Genomic DNA, 21,942 nt, shown 5'->3' with positions numbered 1-21,942 from the left:
CATGTGCTGCCCCTAGAACCCCCCTACACTTTTAAAATTGCTGCTCCACCCCTGGCTATGTGGGCTAGTTTTATTCGGAGGTGGGGGGGCACTGTGACATATGAATTGTGTTGTAATTGTAGATAATTGGGTGCCAGTGCGCAGACACCCCACCCACCTTCCCCACCCACCACCCCTGACCCGCTGCGAAGTGAAACGTCGCCGGATCGACTCCTCCTGTCGTCCTATTAAGAGCTGTGCCGCGTTACAAGGAGAATAACAAGGCGCAACAAGAAAAAAAAAAAAAAGAGGGAAAAACCCTGATCTGACTGGATCTGGGGCCGAAATGTGAAGAAAACTGAGAAATAAGGACGCGGTGATTTGCTGCTTCTTCTTCTGCTGCTGCCGCTGCGTTTCCGGAGTGTCTCCTTCACCGGAGAGAGGATGCTGCATCTCTGCTCTCCGCTCATCAGTCTCCTCCGCCGCATCTCCCCGTGATTAACGCGTGTCGGGTGGAGGACGATGTGCAAAGAGACAGGAAGCAGAAATGTTGAGTGAACGTTTAGAGGGTTTGCCCTGAGCATCTGCGAGGATTTTGCTTTTTTTTTTTTTGCGCGCAGCTCTCTTCGGTCGCATCGCTGCCGACTTCTGTTCGGCGCAAAGGAGGGAAGAAGACAAGCCTGCTTGATATTCTCCTCAGTGTTCAATTATTTAGGAGTATCTGTTCCTCCAGCTCAACATATGCTGGCGTCTTTGTCTTACGTGTCCCGTGCGTGATTTTATTTTTTTAAAGCCGGGCTGGAAGTGGCGGTGACACGGATGAAGGCTGATGGCCAGGCGCCCCAAATCTCCTCAGAAATGGGATGCAACCTAAAATAACCCCTGTGTCAAATGGTAAGAGGGCAGATTCATGAGCAGAAATCAGTGCACTGGATCCGAATTAGCAGCAGCAGCAGCATTTCTCTGGGCTTTTGCAGTTTGTGTGCAGCCTATAAGGTCTGCAGATGTAACCCGCGGTTGTGAATTCTCCCCCTGCAGCTTTCCGCGCATCGCGAGCCGAGGGAGCCCTGAATCTGCGACACGTACGGCTTCTCCTGAGACCGCCCCAAGTACCCCTCCTGGCCCCCCCTCCCTCACCATCACCCCTCGGAGCTGGTACGCCGGTGACTTTTTTAATGGCTTTTGTGTTGAGGAGATGGAGGGTCCTACTGGTGCTGAACGTGCTCGCGGTTGCCGGGTTCATGACTTTCTGGACCAAGTGCAGCACACGCAGCGTCCAAGCCGTCGGTCCGGAGGCTCCGGCTGATGGGAAGAGGCCCCGGGGCAACGGGACGGCGCAGGGGCCCAACATCAGCCACGAGGTGCTCCTGAAGAGGCTCAGCTCGCTGGAGGACGTGGTGTACAGGCAGCTGAACGGTAAAGAGCAATGTCACACTTAAACTGCATGTCAACCTGATTTCCCTTAAGGGATCTGCAAAAAGATGGAAAAGTCTATGTTTTTAGACTTTTCCAAGACTTTCTCCAGGGGCCCTGGCACAAAACAAAACAGTGTCCTTAATATTTTTTATTCTTTTATAAGAATAAAACATTATGTCGGTCATTTTTGGTGCAGACTTTGATGAGACTGTGCACCACTTAACCGGCACTTGAAGACTATTTGAAATAGTTCTCAGCCTCTTCACATAGGTAGCAGAAATCAGCAATTGATTCTTAATTGATTTGCAACAAAACTTTCATCTCTAAATACCAACACAGACAACAAATATGTGTTTAAATAATCCGGATATCTTTTCAGTGCAGCCAATACAAGGTTATCCACTTGATTAATCCCCAAGGGGACAATGTCTCTCTTCCGTCAAGGAAGTTAGAGGTCGGGGTCGACTACAGAGGAGCTTTTCTGGATTCAGTGCCTTCAGGATGTAGGATGTTTGCCAACACAGAGGCTTAAACACAGCTTATCACGTTGAAGGATAGCCACTTTAATCGCTCTGCCAACCGCAAATACACAAAGTCACCAAGAGGAGTCTTATTTTATCCCCAATTTGTCCTCAGAGGCGTCTTGCAGCCTTGTTAAATGTCGTGGATGTCTGTTGTTAAATAAATAGTTGCTTTAAGTGTATTTTCATCACTGAGAGAATGAGTAAAAGTGACCTCAGTAAGAGCGGGAAGCCTTGTTTAAAACATCCCCATCTGTAGATGAAGAAGTTCTGTGCCAGCTCTTGTTCTGACGTGAATGCAGCTCGGAGGCTCACCTGTTCTGACAGCCACTGACCAAATATCGTATTTCCATGTGTGTCTGGAGCTGCGATGGCGTGGCAGGCTATCAGCTGTTCGCCCTGAGAGCATTACTGAGAAGAAAGTGAGTCAGCCATGCAGGCTAAAGGATCCTGACATGTAATCTTCTCCTGTTTGCCTTGCCCAGGTCTGTCCAAATCTCTCGGACTGATCGAGGGCTTTGGGGGTCGGGGTAAAGGCGGCCTGCCCGCCACGCTGTCGCCGGCCGAGGAGAGCGACGCTAAATTCCTGAGGGAGAAGTACGGCTACAATGCCTACCTCAGTGATAGGATCTCTCTGGACCGGACCATACCGGATCACCGGCCCAGCAAGTGAGTGCAAGTCCAAGTGTTGATTCACCCAAATTACATGTCCATATCCATCTGTGAAGTTTCTGCCTCCAGCCCAGTAAAACTGAAATAGATTATCCGAGGTCCTAACTGCATCGAAAAATCCATCTAAATAATTCAGGAGCTCCTTCCATAAACAGTGTCCCTGCTGCTCTGCTGTGAACAACTTTAATTGGAACAATTTCTACAAATAATGTGTCAAAATGTGTTTAATTATTTAGATGGAGAGTGGGGTTGTGTGCAAAGTGTGGACCCTTAGCCATCTCAAAAGTGAACCAATATTCAGTGTAGTGTAACTATTTATTATATGCACTTAAAGAAATAATAATTTTGCCATGTGCAAAAGTCATTGATAGTTGATAAATCAGTGAACCCCTCGTTTTGCAGATATCACATCTCGCTCTCTCACTTCAAGTTTAGAGACATTAGAATCAGAGTCAGAATACTTTATTAATCCTTCTAGGAAATCGTTTTGTTGCTGCTGCTCCCATAAAGTGACAGCTACTAGTTGACAGAGCAAATACAATAGAATAAAAGTAGTGCAAAAATATATAAAAAATAAAGTAAGGTGCAGTTAAAGTAGAAGAAACAATATTGCACAAGTATTCACAATATACAGAGGTAAAAGGTTGCAAATAAATTAACAGCGTCTGAAGTGTTGAGCGTGTTAAGAGTGACCAACACTCAGCGGGAGGAGTTATAAAGTTTGATAACCAAAGGCAGGAATGACCTTCTGTGGCGTTCTCTGGTTTTCTCAGGTTTTTTTTCACTGAGGTTCAGATGTGAGGGCCAGAACCCTCAACTTTCTCTGAGTAGCTCATGCTTCGGATCAGTGTCCTCCGTTTCGCTTCCTTTACTCCCTACGTGAAATCTTGAAATCAGACTTTTTCAGCCTTCCTTTAGCTCCTACCGCACGAATCGAAAGCAGAATGTTTTCACCCTTGCAGTAGTCAAGGTTCAAGGTGTTCATTTATCACATGCAGCGAAATGAAACCGCAAAAACTACTGAGTGTGCAAATTAGCAGATCATTTATATGTAGTAGTGTTTGCAGAGAAGAGAGGGGAGAGGTCAGTTACATTTATAAGAGAATAACTGTATACGTGGAGTAAAGTCGTATATGCAACGCTGTCACTGTGTCAGGTTTAACCCCTTGACGCCTGAATTGATTTACAATTATATTAGCTTTCAAGCTGATGCTAAATTAAGCGGAGATTGTTAATTTGTCTATAGTACATAGTACAGATATAATTTTATGCGTGATGCAAATTAGACAACAAGCATGAATGGTTAAAATGGTAAAACATTTATTGAAACTACAAAATTGATACGTACAAATACATGACAAATTCAAATTACACACTAAACACTATAACACCAACTATTATAATCCAGTTTGAAACAGAGCTCAACCTTTTCACTGAGGACTTAAAAGCGTTAATTTGTCCTATTCGTTAGCTTCCATTAACCGTAAGTAGTCCCCACTCCGACCGGTCCTACGAGAAACTAGTGCTTGCAGAAGGTTCCTAGGTACGTATTGAATGTGCACAAACCGGCACTGGAGGGATACATACGTTATCTCGGCTGCAGTCTGAGTGGAAGCAGCGTCACTCTGCGTCAAGGGGTTAAGGTGTTGAGAGTGTGTTTCATCAGTGGAGCTCCTTTTTAGTCAGTATGTTTCTGCCTCCAGCGCTCCAAATCAACTCTGTTTTATAAAGCTTTACCATCCTCCTGATGACTCCTCCGTGTCGACCTTATTCGTGCATCAACGCTGCACAGTAGCTAAACCTTCTTGAAGCTCCTCTGCGGCCGTAAGAGGAGGTTTACGTCTCCATTCCGACCAAGTTCTTCTTGATCTTCCAGGTCTTGTCATGACTTAATTTCAGATCCACAGCAATATTTGCTGAATGCTACGCCGGTGTCTGAAGCGTCAGGAGAATTTATCATCTCTGAGACTGTCAGCAGCTGACAGTCTAGTGGCAATATTTGAGCTGCCTGACAAGCCCCAAAAAGTCTACAGAGATTTGTTTCTTAATGAGCTCTCAGGGTTTTACAAGTGCCCTATTTTTTAGTTTTTAAGTTAATAAATTAAAATGTCAGCATGAAATTTTATGTAGGGGTTATAGTTGCTTAATTTTCTTCTTTATGCAGTTGTAGGAGTAGTACAGGGAAAGCGCGAAGATCACGCTTGCATTCATGATCCACAATAGCTGGATAATTCACAGCTGTGTGGCTATCAGCGGGCTAGTCATGTGTAGTTATATTCCTGCAGCTGCGGTTCCAGACGTGCAGTTGCATGAACCTCCTCCAGCCTAACCTCCTCAGTGATGCACTGTGGCATCATTGATTTGAACCGAAACAAAGTTAAGGCGTTTATTTCTCTCAGCAGAGCACGCGTTACGGTTCTGATTCTTTGAGAGCGCCCTCAAACAGCCGAGCAACAAAAACAGACAGAAAGAAACTGAAAACTCTAACACAAACAGTGTGAGTCAACGCTCAACATCTCTGCATTTTCACTCACTTTCTGCAGGGTTTGTTTGTGGAGCACTTCACCTGCCCCTTTTAATCCTGATCCCTCTCTCCTCTCTCTGCCTCGCTGCCTCTTACTCCCATATTTGATGAAGTTGCACTGTCAGGCTGGCTATCGATCTGCAGGCATTCATGCATGGGCACACGGGCCCAGCAAAGTGTGTGCATGTGTGTGGCAGTGCTTGGGTTAGCAGGTACAATATATATGCATATACATAGATATATACTCGTCATTGATAAATATGCACATGCACATGTATGTCACAAGCAACTCTTTGCACCAATTTCTATCTGCATACATGCTGCAGCTTTTTAAAAGTTCGTTCTTTGCCAACGTTGCTGTTTAAGCAACTAACAAACCTTCAATTTGAAAGTCATTTATGATGAAAAGGCTCCTGCCACCAGCTGCACGCCCAGTGTGTGTGTTTTGGGGATGGAGGGATCAGAGTCCAGCGCTCTCATTTGTCACTCGGGGGGTCTTTTATGTTTGTTGGGATCAAAGTGGCATGTGAAGCATGTTGGGGCGCGATAACTTCAGGCTCAGCAGCGGCGCGTAAGCCGAGGTCCGATGAGTCCACGTCTGACTGAAAGTCCTTTTACGCCGCAGAGCCCAGGGTGGTGGCGAAACGAGATAGAGAGATGGAGGAAAACAAAAGTGCAAAGATGAAATGTCATACGATGAAGAGTACGGGGAAGAGACACTGTAGTTTTGGGGATGGGGTCTGTGACTCTTACTTAAACTTAAAACAGGCAGAGCGGTTTCATCGTACTGTGTAGCAGACGTGCTGCTTCTGGCGCATCATCTGAAAACTAATTAAGAAAGTGCATTACAGAAATGCCACGAGAAGAGTCATCAGCTGATGAGCCGACGCTTTCAGTCACAATCACAGTCACAGTCAGATGAATTAATGAAGCTGTTCTTGCAAAGTGACAACTTCACAGTTTCACGTTTGTGATCATTCATGCTGCTCTCTTGTACCTCTTACACAACGCTGATGTTTGTGGCTGCGCCGTCCCCGCCGCCTCCTGTTCTCAACCCTTATTTGCCATATTTGCTGTAGCGTCTCTCAGCTGTTATAGACGTATAAGAGTGTAATGTTAGTGCACTTCTCTCTGGCTGCACTCCCCCTGGGTTTCAGTCGGGGTGCTCACTCAAACAGAGTGTATTTTCTGCAGCTGTATGTCCTTTTGTTACACAAAAATGCTTATTTCAGTGATATATACTGTATTTCTGACATGCATGGTCATGGTCATGTTCATAATATTAATAAATTAAGCTTTATTCTTGCAAACCAAAAACCTAAGCCGCTAAAAACTACATCAGCACCTGCTTTCTGGAGTTTCCCATCAAAAATCACCCCTCCCAAAAAAGTGCTATCTCAACACATTCATTCATTCATTTTCTATACCCGGTTATTCCTGTTAAGGGTCGCGGGGGTCTGCTGGAGCCTATCCCAGCTGTCATCGGGCGAGAGGCAGGGGTACACCCTGGACAGGTCTATCTCAACACATGAATCAGAAAAAAAAAAAAAAAAAAACAGATTTATCATAGGGTTAATCAAAATAAACATTTTATTTTACACTGGAAATAAGATTAATGACAAAAGCAAATGACAAAAGCAAAATGAGGTGACTAAAGGAAGGCGGTTCCTCTCCCACACTTACTAAAAATAGAGTCAAAGCCTCACCCTGCCTCTTTCCTCTTCATTAGAGCTGTTTCAACAAAACAGCAGCAAAAATAGGCCCTCCATCAGCAGCAGACACACAGTGAATAGGGCAATTTGGAAAAGAAAAAAAAAATCCAAGTGATTAAAGCCGAACAGGAAGCGGCACGTGCTTCGCCTTTCAGCGCCATCGAACCAGACGTCAGCAGCTCCACGGAGGCACTTTGGTCTTTCACGGCAGTAATGGAGGAGGAGTGGAGCGTGCAGAGTCCAGAATGCATAAATTCCCTCGCAGGCACGGAAAGGTTTCGTTTTACACATGGTGCCGTGTGTTTGCCTGTCTCTCTGCAGATGCAGAAAGGTCAGCTACCCGAGGGACCTCCCTCAGATCTCCCTCATCTTCATCTTCGTCAACGAGGCGCTGTCGGTGATCCTGCGCTCCGTCCACTCGGCCGTCAATCACACGCCCGCCCACTTGCTCAAAGAGATCATCCTGGTGGACGACAACAGCGACGACGGTCAGTGGAGATGGAATTTGTCCCATGTTGAGTTAAAAAGAACTGTACAGGGGGATGAAGAGAGTATGGGACGGCTCGGTACTAAGCACCAGAAATGATTTTACTCTAGAGTTTAATGTCTTTCATGCTTTTAATAATGTCCCATACATCTCACAACCTTTAATGATTGCATTTTAGTAATCTAATGAAGGAGATGTGTAGGTTGAGGTTATGGTTGTTTTACACCGATCAGCCACAACATTAAAACCAGTGACAGGAGACGTGAATAACATTGACCATCTTGTGACAATTCAGTGTTCTGCTGGGAAACTTTTGAACCTGGCGTTCGTGTGTGGATGTTGCTTAGACATGTAGCACCCACCTAGACCAGACCAGGCACCCCCACCCCATAGCAATGACACTCCTTGATGGCAGCAGCCATCCCCAGCAGGATGCAGCCTGACACAGACACACACGCAAAAACACTTTAGGAACAACTAAAAAAAAAGGTGTTGACCTGGCCTCCAAATTCACTAGATCCCAAACTGATCAAGTATCTGTGGGATGATCCACAGACGCCCCTCCCCTCAACCCATAGAACCCAAAGGCACCCACTAACAATATTCAGGACACCCTCAGAAGGTCCATGTCCCTTCTCTAAAGTATCTCAACTGTTTTGGAGGCACAACGGAGACCTACACAATATTAAGAAGGTGGTCATAATGTTGTGCCTGATCGCTTTCTGTCCTGATCTGACCCTGGTTCATCATCGGTGCATTGGCAGCAACAAATACACACATCTCATTAACCAGGAATAGACAATGAAGACTACCTGCAGTTATATGTCAATGAAGACAATTAATTTGTCTGATCTCAAAATAGGAATATCCAAACGTAACTCAAAGCTTGTGTTTGCACCTTTTGCATGTACACCACACACAGCATTTCCAAACTTATGACCGGGCTTTGTCAGCGCGACTGGGGGATGAGTGTCTCCTTGACAAAAGGCCGTGGTCATTGCTTCTGAGCAGCAGCGTTCGCCGAGGTGACTGATAGTGTCAACTTTTTGCGGAGCAGACTGGCAGATAGAGGCGCGGCGCACAATTGGATGTCACGGGAGAGACGCCTCTGTCTTATTTATTGGGCCGGGGCTGCCAAGCTGGGCTTTGTGAGATGAAGGGAGGAGAAGGAGATTAAAAAAAAAAAAAAAAAAAAACAGAGCAAAATGAACAGAAGAGAGGAGGCATGAGGAACGATGAAGAGGTGCTGGGGAGGAGAAGTCAGGGAGACTGAAAGAAAGAGGAGAGGTCAAGGAGGGAGGAGGGCTGAAGTTTCTGGAAGTGGGAAAGGAGAAGGAAGAGACGAACTGAGACGAGGGCGCATCGGAAAACGAGAGGAGAGGCTGACAGAGAGAGCAAACCAGGCTATTAGAGAAAGTGGCAGAGAGAGAGAGAGAGAGGATGAGAGACAGAGAGGCACTAAGATAAATGAGGTCGGACAGAGAGAGGAGAGAGTGCAGGCAATGAATATCTAGGAGAGAGAGAGAGAGAGACGGAGCAATCTCACAGAACGGGAAGCAAAGACAAACAACAAGGAAGCAGGAAGAAACACATGAGACGGTGGAGGCTTTGAAGGAGGAGGCTGACATCGTCTGATTCACTAACTGTCAACGATTCCCACCAAAGGATCAAAAACAACAATGCATTAGTCCGCCACACAACACTTCCTGACTTCCCTGCCCTGTCTGTTTCACCCACACCCCCACCCCGGCCCATGGCCCCCGGCCCCCGGCCCCCGGCCAATTTGTTTATGTCACTGAAGTGTCACAAATATATGGTTCAGTTTAATACAAAGGCTGAATCGGTTCCTAAGAGAGGCTTTTAAGCAGGAAGTAGAAAATATGAAATAGAGCATAGTTTCCGCCGTGACTCAGATTTATTGCGTCTTTTTCTTTGTGAAAATTGCAGAGATCTGGTCGCCGGCAACAGAAATCTAATAGGGAGAAGAAACACAAGGATAAGAAAGGACGTAAACAAATCCTCCTCTTGGCAACATTTTTATTAAAAAGGAGAAAGGCAAGGTTAATGGTGCACTCTTAAAATAAAAACATCGAAAAATAATGTTTTATGGTTGTTGTTGGCCTGAGACAGCTTTCTTTTGCAAAGGAGAGTTACACCAGTCAGCCACAACATTATGACCACCGACAGGAGAACATTCATTCATTCATTTATTCGTCTTCTGTAACAGCTGGAGCTGGAGCCTATCCCAGCTGTCATCGGGGCGAGAGGCGGGGTACACCCTGGACAGGTCTATCTCAGGGCTAACACAGAGAGACAGACAACCATTCACACTCACACCTACGGCCAACTTAGAATCACCAATGAGCCTAACCAGCATGTCTTTGGACGGTGGGAGGAAGCCGGACACAGTCCAGTTGGTTCCAGGGAGGCGTTGTAGAGTCCTGAGGGACAAACGACCTACTCAATCTGTCCCGTGGTGCAGGACAGAGACAGCAGCCTGTCACTGGACGAGCTTCTCTGCCTGATTATGGTGTCCTATAGAGGGTGATGGATCTTGTTCAAGGTCCTTCCATCTGCGACTGATGTCAGGGACTCCAGCTCTGCCCTGTTACCACAGAGTCCTCCTTCTGAATCAGCTTGTCCAGCCGTGAGGTCTCCTTCTTTTTAGTGCTGCCTCCCCAGCACACCACATCGTAGAAAAGGACACTGCCTACGATAGTCTGGTAGAACATGTCCAACAGCTTCCGGCAGATGTTAAACGATTTTAACTCTCCTGAGGAAATAGAGACGGCTCTGACCTTTTTTGTGTACTGAGTCTATGTTAGCCAACCGGTCTAGTTTGTGATCCTGATGTAGACCCAGGTACTTACAGGGGTAATGAACCTAAAGAGCATGTCGTTGGACGGTGGGAGGAAGCTGGAGTACCTGGAGAGAACCCACGCAGACACAGGGGGAACATGCAAACTCCACAAAGGAAGGAACCAGTCGGCCATGATGGATTAGAACCCAGAACCTTCTTGATGTAAGGCATCAGTGCTAACCCAGGAGGAGGTGTTGACCTGGCCTCCAAATTCTACACAATATTAAGAAGGTGGTCATAATGTTATGCGTGATCGGTGTATTAATGACATTAGGGGTTTTCGTGTTAATGAAGACAGTAGCTGTCGGTATAAGAGACATGTTGAGTGAAAGGAGTGAGACAGCTGAGCCCCATCGCCCCCTCCACCCCCTCCACCCGACTCTGACTTGACACTGCTGCTTGGCTGACAGCCAGCTATCCATCACGGGAGGGAAGACATTACAGAAGCGCAGAGGGCGAGGCATGCGAACAAATAACACTCAACCTCATCTCGCTGCCGGCCTGAGTCACCCAGCGCTGTGGCTTGTGTGTTTTGTGGAGAAAAACACAACGAGAGAAAGAGAGAGAGGGAGAGGGGGGAGGTTTGTGATCAAGGGTGTATGCGAGATAAAAAGATTAAAAGATCCGGGGGTAGGAAAACAGAAAGCACGGAGCATGAGATATGTGCTTTTTGTTTGAGGGGATATTTGTGCGCGCCTGATGCAGAGGAAGGAGTGAGTGTTTGGGTCCGGAGGGAAAACGCTGATGAGCTGATTGAGAGATCAGAGGTGGGTCGGTGGTTGACGCTCGGGAAGACGCCGACTCCCTTTGGTGTTGTTGAGAGTCTGTTGGAGCACAAAGCAGCTCCACAGGGAACAGAGGGACTGGATTTATGCCATCTCCCTCTTTCTCTGCGTGTCATTTGTGCATCTTTCTTTTTATATAAGAAAAACATTGTGTACTTTTTTATGTCTGTGTCATTCACTGGATGATGTGGCAGTGACGATAGCTGGTCTAGGACTAAGTCTAATTTTATATCAGCTATCTACTGTTCAGCAGTAACAGATCAAATACGCCACATTTACAGGTTCATAGGGTTACATGAGTTAATGTAGATTTCTCTTTCTCTTCTCTCGCTCCTCGTGTCTCTTTTCCACTCTGCTGGTTTCGGTCAGCAGCTTAGATTGTGTGTCTTGCCGGACCAGACCGTAGGCTGGCGTTGTGCAAAGGTGTTAGGTGGTGATAATGGACGTGTGACAGAGGAGATGGATGCACAGTAAACAGGGCAGTTCAGGAGCTGCATACTCTCTGGGATAAATGACCTCTCTCTGTGGACGCTTCAGACCTTTTTAAAGGCTTTTACAAACATTTATTCGCTGCTTAATGAATTTATGCTTTCAGGAGTTCAGCATTCAGCTTTTTGGTCGTTTAAAAAAATTAAAGACTTATAGAATATAGAGTTAAAATGCTCTTTTGTAATAAATCGACTACCACTACTATAGATCTGACCTGCCTCGAATGTTTCTAAAGCACATGATTTGATATAAATGTCATTTTGAAAAGAAGTGTACAATATACACCGATCAGGCATAACATTATGACCACCTTCCTAATATTGTGTAGGTCTCCCTTGTGGTGACTCATCAGAGAATGGACGTGGGCCTTGTAGTTGAGGGGAGGGGCCTCTGTGGATCATCCCACAGATACTTGATCAGTTTGGGATCTAGTGAATTTGGAGGCCAGGTCAACACCTTGTGCTGTTCTTCATGTTTTTTTTTTAGTTGTTCCTAAAGTGTTTTTGTGTGTGTGTCTGTGTCAGGCTGCATCCTGCTGGGGATGGCTGCTGCCATCAAGGAGTGTCATTGCTATGGGGTGGGGGTGCCTGGTCTGGTCTAGGTGGGTGCTACATGTCTAAGTAACATCCACACCAATGAATGCCAGGTCCAGAAGTTTCCCAGCAGAACACTGAACTGTCACAAGATGGTCAATGTGATTCACTTCTCCTGTCAGTGGTCATAATGTTGTGGCTGATCGGTGTGTAGTAAGAGAAGACGGCTAAAAAAATTGTAATACTGAATTAGGTGATGTATTTGATTTTAGGCTTCATAAAAAGTCCAGGAGAACGAAAGTTTCAAGGTCGATGGGATGTCAGTGTGGACAGACTGAATCTGTAAATGTGAGGCTTCGATGAACGCTCTAGAGAAATGCTCGATGCTTTTACGCCCTATCTTTAGGAGGTCAGAGGTCAAGATCATATACTGTGCTGCAAAACTGGAAAGGCTTTCATATCCTGTCCATGCTGCCCCTACCACTACCGTCTCTAACCTGGTATTTGGTGCGTTATCTTTGTTTTACGGACTGCAGAGCAGCTCAAAGGACCTCTGGAGGAGTATGTGAACAAGCGCTACCCGGGCCTGGTGAAGATCGTCAGGAACCAGAAGAGAGAGGGGCTGATCCGGGCCAGGATCGAGGGCTGGAAGGTGGCTACTGCTGAGGTGACCGGATTCTTCGACGCCCACGTGGAGTTCACCCCGTCATGGTGAGCAAGTCTGGAGGAAAAGGCTCAGGGTGGGAGCTACAGTTTGTTTGTTAGGTTTGTTGTGAAGCAGGTGAAACATTTCATTTTAAAAGAGCACATATGAAGCAGAACTCTTAATAAAACCCATCGCAGAGAGTGAAATTAGAGAAACCATCACCAAACTAAAAAACAATAAAACACCAGGAACAGATGGTTTTTCTGGAGAATACTATAAAATCTTTGTGAACGAGCTCACTCCCATGTTATGTAAATTATATAATTATGTTCTAACATCTGGAGACCCTCCAAAGTCATGGTCAGAAGCCATAATAACTGTCATACATAAGGAGGGGAAGGACCCCATGCAATGCACCAGCTATCGCCCAATAAGTCTACTTTGTGTAGATTATAAAATCCTCACTTCTATAATGGCTACTAGAATCCAACAAAATATAAAGAAATTAATTAAACCAGATCAGACGGGATTCATACTAGGACGCCAAGGAACAAATAATATAAGGAGAACCCTGAACCTGCAGGCAATAGCGTCAGGGGACAAACAAGGATCAATGCTTCTCAGCTTAGACGCAGAGAAGGCATTCGATAGAGTTGACTGGGTATTTCTGAGGCAGACACTGATAGAAATGGGCTTTGGCAAAGAATTTGTGGCTTGGATTAGCTTATTATATAAGGAGCCCAGCTCCAAGGTTAGAGTTAATGGTCACTGTTCCAGCTTTTTTAGAATCGAGCGGGGTGTGAGACAAGGGGATTCACTGTCGCCCATCTTATTTGCTCTTAGTGTTGAGCCTCTGGCAGAGGCGATACGTCAAAATATACAGATTCAAGGGATAGAGGATGAAGGGGGGTCAATTCATAAGATAGCTCTCTTCGCGGACGATATTTTACTTTTTGTAAGAAATCCACTTCTTTCCATCCCTGCACTTATGAAATGCCTGCACAAATATGAGTCAGTGTCTGGATACAAAATTAATGAAAATAAATCAGAAGCTATGATGATTTCAGGTACCTGGCCTGCACAATTAAATAACAATGTCTCTTTTCACTGGTCCAAACAAGGATTTAGGTATCTGGGAATTGTTATTACACCCAATCCCACTCAATTGTTCGAGGCAAATTATAACAAATTAATTAAACAAATAAAAAATGATGTGACACGGTGGGAGGTCCTTCCCCTTTCTTTGATTGGCAGAGTAGAAACAGTAAAAATGAACCTATTACCAAGGCTTCTTTTTTTATTTCAATCCCTTCCTATAAGGGTACCTGCTTCCACTTTAAACACGTTGGACAAACTAATTTCAACATATATTTGGCAAAAGAAGAGGCCGAGGGTAAGATTAAAATCCCTTCACTTATCCAAAGACAAGGGAGGTTTAGGTTTGCCAAACTTGAAAAGGTATTATTGGGCTGCACAAATAAATGCAATAGTGGCATGGATGGGAAATGACCGGGAAGCAATATGGCCTCAGATAGAGCAGGACTCGGTGAAGGGCATTTCCTTAGCAGTATTACCATTTATTGGTACAAAATCAGTCAGTAAAATCAAAATCAAAAACGAATGGATAAAACACACTTTAAAAGTTTGGACAACAGTGAAAAAAACACTCAGGGGACCGGAGTCAATCTCAAGGGCCATGTTGATAGTAGGAAATATAGAATTCCCACCTTCCGTGTGGGATAGCGGGTTTAGAAGGTGGGCTGACAAAGGTCTCTATACAATTAATCAACTTTTTAAAGAAACAGAATTTAAATCGTTTTCTCAACTTCAAGCACAGTTTGACCTCCCATCAAAGGATTTGTATAGGTACCTCCAGATAAGACACTATATTACAAGTCATAAGGAAAGGGAGCTGGTCAGCAAAAACCCAAATCAAATAGAAGAATACTTTATTAGTGTTCTGGAGAGGCATTTCCCTACGAAAAAACACATATCTAATATATATAAAAGGTTAACGACTGGCACTTCACAAAACACAGACTACGTTAAGGAAAAATGGGAATTAGAACTGAATGTTATAATTGAAGATTCCACATGGGTGGACATTTGGACAAGTTGTCATAAGGGAATTAGCAGCCAACTGTGGAAAGAATTTGACTGGAAGGTAAAGATCAGATTTTTTAATACACCCATTATCATATCTTCATACGTGAAAAACCCCAATGTGGCATTATGTTGGCGAGAATGTGGAAATATTGGGGACACCACACACATTTTCTGGGATTGTCCGGTAATACAAGGATTTTGGGATAATGTTAAAAAGGAAATTGATATTATTTTAGAAGTAGATGTCACTCTGGAACCAATGTTATTTTTGCTGGGAGTCATACCCAAAGACCTATATAATGCAGATCAACGATATATACTGAGGATTCTATTATTAGTAGCAAAGAAAATGATTACAGTGAACTGGAGGGATGTAAAACCACCCACAATAGGTCAATGGGTCCAGAGATTGAGAAATGTATACATGATGGAGCGAATGACGGCAAGTTTGCAGCTGACTATGGACACTTTTGTGCAAAGATGGACTTGTATTTCAAGGTACCTGGGGGTTTGATGGATGGGATGATGTGATAGAGTAATGTTTGGAAGGGATACTTATCTAAATTCCTCTTTAATAATTTTTTTTAGCTTAGCTAATATTTGCAGATATTTACTCCTATGCCTGTTGCTATGGTGGTAGTTACTATTATTAATATTGTAACTATTTTATTTTATTTATCTTTGTATGTTTTTACTGTAACCTAAAATACCTGTCAATTGTTTATTACTTTTATATATCTGTCAGGAACTGTTCTGCAAAATGATTCAAATGTCTAAATAAAAAGTTCCAAAAAAAAAAAAAAAAAAGAGCACATATGGCATGACTCTCCAGACAAAATAATGTCTGGAACAAAAGCTAATCTTCTGAAAGGATTCCCTTTAACTTAATAGTGTCCTAATGGTTTACTAATCATAACAGCAATAATAGTAACATTACAAATCAATCAGCAGAAGCAGAAGCGTGCCCTCTAGAGCTGAACTAAACAGAATCATTAATAGAGTTGGTAAAACTTTCTGTCTGACTGAAAGTGGGTGGAAGATCCTGAGAGACGCTTTGTTCTGTCTGCCTTGTTTCTCTGTGAGCCGCTTACACCTGTACCTGTTTGCACTCTTCTTTTTTTTCTTTTACTTATCAGGGCCGAGCCGGTCCTAGCCAGAATAAAGGAGGACCACAAGAGGATCGTCCTGCCCTCCATCGACAACATCAAGCACGACACGTTCGAGGTGGAGCGGTACGAGAACTCGGGCCACGGCTACAACTGGGAGCTGTGGTGCATGTACATCAATCCTCCCAAACAGTGGTGGGACGAGGGAGACATGTCTGCTCCCATCAGGCAAGACAGCTTCACACTCAGTCAATCAAGAGACTAAAGCACTTTAATATCTGCATTTATAGATATAAAGATTAATTTACCAGTTATTTAAGATACTAGTACTTATTGGGATATAAGAGAAAATGAGAAATAGACAAAAATGCCAGCTTAAAGCACAGAGAAGTTCATTCATTGTGCTGCAAAAGGTCATTTTATTTATCTGATATCAGTCGTATACACCGATCAGGCATAACATTATGACCACTGACAGGAGAAGTGAATAACATTGACCATCTTGTGACAGTTCAGTGTTCTGCTGGGAAACTTTTGGACCTGGCATTCATTGGTGTGGATGTTACTTAGACCTGTACCACCCACCTAGACCAGACCAGGCACCCCCACCCCATAGCAATGACACTCCTTGATGGCAGCAGCCATCCCCAGCAGGATGCAGCCTGACACAGGCACACACACAAAAACGTTTTAGGAACAACAAGGTGTTGACCTGGCCTCCACATTCACTAGATCCCAAACTGATCAAATATCTGTGGGATGATCCACAGAGGCCCCTCCCCTCAAAGCCCCCCCCTCACTAACAACATTCAGGACACCCTCAGAAGGCCCATGTCCATTCTCTGATGAGTCACAACTGTTCTGGAGACACAAGAGAGACCTGCACAATATTAGGTCATAATGTTATGGCAGATTGGTTTATATGTTTTAAATCAGATTTTCATGTAATTTTGAAATCAAATTTAAAACAATATGAATATATCAAACCTTGAAGAACCACATTCACACAGAGACAAATACAATATGCACCACATGTGCACATGCACAGGTTCGGCGTCACTTCCATCCACATCGTGTTTTTCTTATCTCAGGACTCCTGCCATGATCGGCTGCTCCTTCGTGGCCAACCGCGAGTACTTCGGAGAGCTCGGCCTGCTCGACTCGGGCATGGACGTCTACGGGGGGGAGAATATCGAACTGGGCATCAGGGTTTGTGTGTCACCCAGTTTCCTCTTCTTCCTGCTCCCTCTTTACCCCTGTAGGTTTAAGTGGAGCAGCGGCCACCGTAGCGTGGCACCGCTGATAAATGAGGCCCCATTAAGAGTCCTGGAGGACCGGTCCTGTGTGTGCAGCTCACAGCAGGGCAATGGAGATAAATAGGTCACGTAGAGCAGGAAGGTTGGGGAGCTTGTTTCTGTACATTTTTTTTTTTTTTTTAAGAGACTGGAGAGTCTGATTTTATTCTGCAGGGTTATTTTTGTTCCTGAAAAGCAAAGGAAATAAATGTCAAAGATTTTTCCAATCTAACCAGATATGAATGTTTCAACCTGATTTTTATCCATTACTTGATATTAACATCAAATCAAATTGCTCTATAATATGAAGGGGTATCTTGTAGAGTCTTAAACATAAAATTCATACCCCGAAGACCATTTTTAGCCTCTTATACCCCATTATTCTGGTTATTAGTATTCTTAGGAGTGAGTTAAAAAAGAACGCCAGCCATGTGTGCATCACGGTGACTGTGCATCTGCCTGTTAGTGCCATTTCCTGCCCTCTAGTGGGTTAAAGCATCCCCCCCGCCCCGTGAGCTTAAAGTCCTGACAGCGCCTCGTCGTCTACCTGCAGGTGTGGCTGTGCGGAGGCAGCATGGAGGTGCTGCCCTGCTCCAGAGTGGCTCACATCGCACGGATAAAGAAACCCTACCACAGCAACATAGCCTTCCACACGCGGCGCAATGCACTGCGCGTGGCTGAGGTCTGGATGGATGAATACAAGTCCAACGTCTACCTGGCCTGGAACATCCCCATGGAGGTGAGAGTGGACAATTGTCGCTGCATGTCTTCTGTTGTATCTAATGGAAACTGGTTGACACTCTATAAATCAGGTTTAATTTAATTGGAAAAAAGCAAAGACTTCCCATAACGACTTCCTGTGCTCTGCTCCGCTCAGAACCACGGTATCGATTACGGAGACATATCCCAGAGGGTCGCGCTGAGGAACAGTCTGCAGTGTAAGAGCTTTCAGTGGTACCTCGACAATGTCTACCCGGAGATGAGGAGGTACAACAACACGCTGTTCTACGGCGAGGTGAGTCATCAGTCCAGCTGACGCGAAGGAGAAAGAGGCTGGAAAACAAGGCCGGGACGTCTGAGGTCTGGTGCATCTGCACAAATGATGCAACCGCTGGGAATGAACGAGAATGAGTGAGCAAGAGATGAGACGGAGAGTATCTACCGCGCTGAGATAAAAGGAAACGTTTAGATAGAGTCGGTGTGCACTTAGAGATCTTTGTCTAACACATACTGATATAACTGATATGTACACCGATCAGCCAGAACATTATGACCACTACTGACCGGAGAAGTGAATATTGAGCATCTTGTGACAGTTCAATGTTCTGCTGCTAAACGTCTGGAAGAACAGCACAAGGTGTTGACCTGGCCTCCAAATTCACTAGATCCCAAACTGATCAAGTATCTGTGGGATGATCCACAGAGACCCCTCCCCTCAAAGACCCCACCACTAACAACATTCTGTTACCAGACACCACAGGACACCCTCAGAAGACCCATGTCCATTCTCTGATGAGTCATAACTCTTTTGGAGGCCTACACAATATCAGGAATGTGGTCATAATGTTATGCCAGATCAATGTATGTGATCATGCTAATTATCTGAGGCTGTAATTTTTATTTATTGATCTGTTTTTTTTCCCCAAGATTCGCAACTCTAAAGCGAGCCACCTGTGCATGGATCAGGGTATGAAGGAGAACCACACTGCCACCCTGCACCCCTGTCATGGGTGGGGTCCCCAGGTACAACACGGGCACCACGTGTTCCAAACATTTCTCTCTGCTATCTTTGAAAACACACACACACGCTCAGCTCATTAGAGTGTTTCTCACACAGGCTCAGTTGAAATCCTCTTAGGAGAAAGTTCTGCTGTCGGAATAAAAATGCATCCGTGCTGCACTTTTTTGTGTTGAAGCCAGGAGTCAGCCAGCTCCTCCTCAGCCCCTCGGCCCACGGGGCCCGTCTCTCTAGCTCACAGTGGTAAACAGGAGCTTCAGGGGACAAGTCTTGGCTCCAGTAATAAAATGCTAAACGCTTATAGCGCTAAATAATAATTTAAGTTCTGGCAGAATCACCCTTTTTTTTTTTTTTGTTAAAGACAGATTTTAGTTGCATTTCTTAAAGTTATCATCTGATGAAATGTGCTTCAGGGTTTTATAAATACACCACTTTACTGCAGGTCATTGCATCCCTGAATGTATTAAGAAGCAGCAGTGACCTCTAGGGACAGAACATGAGACTTTAACGTCCAAAATACACCTTTACGGTGAAGATCTGCACTGCAACATCAGAAGCTGTGGTTTACAGTTCAGATGAAACCCTCTGGAGCACTTTATATTAGAGATACAGAAGCTTTAAAGAGGCCGAGCTGCTAATTTGAATGCATCATTTTGTCTTTGTTGAAATTACTAAGTACTACTGCTGCTAATCTGGACCGAAATCCTCTGGCTCGCATTTTAAGATTCTCAGAAAACGAGCCCTTCAACCCGAGGCTGACTCTGAGCATTTGGCAGGTTTTGTGATGCCGAGCCTTAATTTATATTCTGTTCTGTCTTGTTTTTCATTTTCGTTGTCAGAAAATGTAGAATTAGATTTGAGCAAACTAATCTTCAGCCTCTCAGCGTGTTGGCACATTTCTGAAGCAACACAGTGATTTACAGGAAGATCTTATTGCAGCTACAGTATTTGTCGAACACGGACATGTTTTGCCTCTCGGCTCCGTTTGGAACACCACCACCCTTCTGTTCAAAGCAAGTAAAAAAAAGAAAGAAGCAGAAGCAGCAGCAGCAGCAGCCTGCATTATGAAAACACGTTCCTGCCAGATTCTCATAATTCCGTTGCATGATCTAAACCAGAGGAGTGTACTTGTTTTTTTGTTTTTTTTATTTATTTGTATTGTGTTCGTTTTTCCCCTCAGTTAGGACGTTACACCAAAGAGGGTCAGCTGTTCCTGGGTCCGCTGGGCAGCACCGGGGACGACACGCGCTGCGTGGTGGACGATCAGATCAGCAGCTTCCCTCAGCTCCTCAACTGTGACAAGGTGACCAACGTGAAGCAGAAGACGTGGCATTTCACTCAGGTGAGAAGAGACTCGTTGTCTTCAGAGACAGGTATGAGAGACAGGGGAGAATAAGAGGAGGTGATAGTAAACCAACATGAAGCAGACACTGATCTGCCACAACATTATGACCACTGACAGGAGAAGTGAATAACATTTAAACCATCTTGTGACAGTTCAATGTTCTGCTGGGAAACTTCTGGACCTGGCATTCATTGGTGTGGATGTTACTTAGACATGTAGCACCCACCTAGACCAGACCAGGCACCCCCACCCCATAGCAATGACACTCCTCCCCAGCAGGATGCAGCCTGACACAGACACACACACACAAACGCTTTAGGAACAACTAAAAAAACATGAAGAACAGCACAAGGTGTTGACCTGGCCTCCAAATTCACTAGATCCCAAACTGATCAAGTATCTGTGGGATGATCCACAGAGGCCCCTCCCCTCAAATGCCCCCCCACTAACAACGTCCTGTTGCCAGACACCACAGGACACCCTCAGACGGCTCATGTCCATGAGTCACCACAAGGGAGACCTACACAATATTAGAAAGGTGGTCATAATGTTACGCCTGATCGATGTACTGCAATTACTGCATTACCTGCAAAGTTTAAATGCATCTGTGAACCTTGTTAAAATCAGAGTTCCATCTCCGCTCCTGCCTTGCAGAACGAATCGATCATAAACCGAGCTTCGGGGCGCTGCCTGGAGGTGCTGCCGGCTAACGTTTACTTCGGCCACCTGCTGGTCCTGCAGCCCTGCTCGGGGCAGAGGTGGACCATCAAGAACACCATGAAGCAATAGTGGACCGGCTAATTTCACTGGGACCAAACTACACCAGAGGCCATTTCCAAGAGCCGTCAGCTGACCTCAGCTGGGTCGACGGACTCCTCATCTCCTCAGAGATAGGAGCCGTGAGAGGAGGTTTGGGAGCAACTGATGAGTTTTTTTACAGATTGGACGTTGAAAATGATGCAAGTTTAGCATGAGGAGTGTTTCTCTCTATTTGAATTTTACAAATTTTTCCGTGTGATGTTGCCATAATTCCTGTTTGTGCCACTTTGCTACGATGTCTTCTAGGTTTAAGGATAGAGATTCAATCAGCCGTCTTCTGTCTTATGTGGGGCGGGGGATAAAAATGATGCTTCATCGTCAAAAAAATATCTGCAATATTTCATTCTGTATCATGTAATGTCATTTAAGAAGTGAATGGAAATTACCTGGAATCAAAATTTCAGTTATGCGCACTGATCAGAATATATTTTAGCGTAAGGTACCCGAAAAGAAGGTGTATCTACTTACGATATAAATTATATATTTAACATAATTTAACGTAAAATGCCCAAAATAAAGATTTTATGTTCTTTAAGAAGTTTAGACCCTGTAAATATTTATAATTTGAAGAAACAAGCACTAATGATAAACATGACTTGATGTATTGGAGCTTTTTTTGTTTTTAATTTATTTTTTGCAGTTGTCGTAAATCGTCTCCAATCACCTCAAGGATCACGTTGTCAAGAGGGCTACCGGGCTAAACCATGGCTCCAAATGTCACGCACATTCGACTTTTGTACGGCCGTTTTTACTCCGAGCATTCTGTAGAAGCAGACGCAGTACGTCGTGTAGCATGATTGTAAGGCGCCGTACGTGCGTGGGTACAAGTTTAAGTTGCCGTTGAGTTGATTTGCTCCTGCTGGGTGCCATAACGACTGCAGACGGCCAAAACTAACGAAAGCACTTTTG

General features: G+C 44.7%; 1 protein-coding gene across 1 annotated transcript; it reads left to right on the top strand.

The window, feature by feature from the left end:
- Positions 1 to 1,145: 1,145 nt before the first annotated feature.
- On the top strand, positions 1,146 to 21,003 carry galnt17 (polypeptide N-acetylgalactosaminyltransferase 17; the record flags this gene model as incomplete). The annotated part of the gene is made up of 11 exons (XM_084558061.1): positions 1,146 to 1,395; positions 2,402 to 2,585; positions 7,146 to 7,312; positions 12,515 to 12,689; positions 15,867 to 16,064; positions 16,928 to 17,045; positions 17,685 to 17,870; positions 18,009 to 18,146; positions 18,779 to 18,874; positions 20,050 to 20,211; positions 20,869 to 21,003. The coding sequence occupies exons 1-11, from the start codon at positions 1,155 to 1,157 to the stop codon at positions 21,001 to 21,003; spliced, it is 1,800 nt and encodes a 599-aa protein (XP_084414187.1). The 5' UTR covers positions 1,146 to 1,154.
- Between the last annotated feature and the right edge of the window lie 939 nt (positions 21,004 to 21,942).

The sequence above is a fragment of the Chelon labrosus genome, assembly GCF_963514085.1.
Source record: "Chelon labrosus genome assembly, chromosome: 13".
Taxonomy (NCBI): domain Eukaryota; kingdom Metazoa; phylum Chordata; class Actinopteri; order Mugiliformes; family Mugilidae; genus Chelon; species Chelon labrosus.
This window is presented reverse-complemented; position numbering and strand designations above follow the sequence as displayed.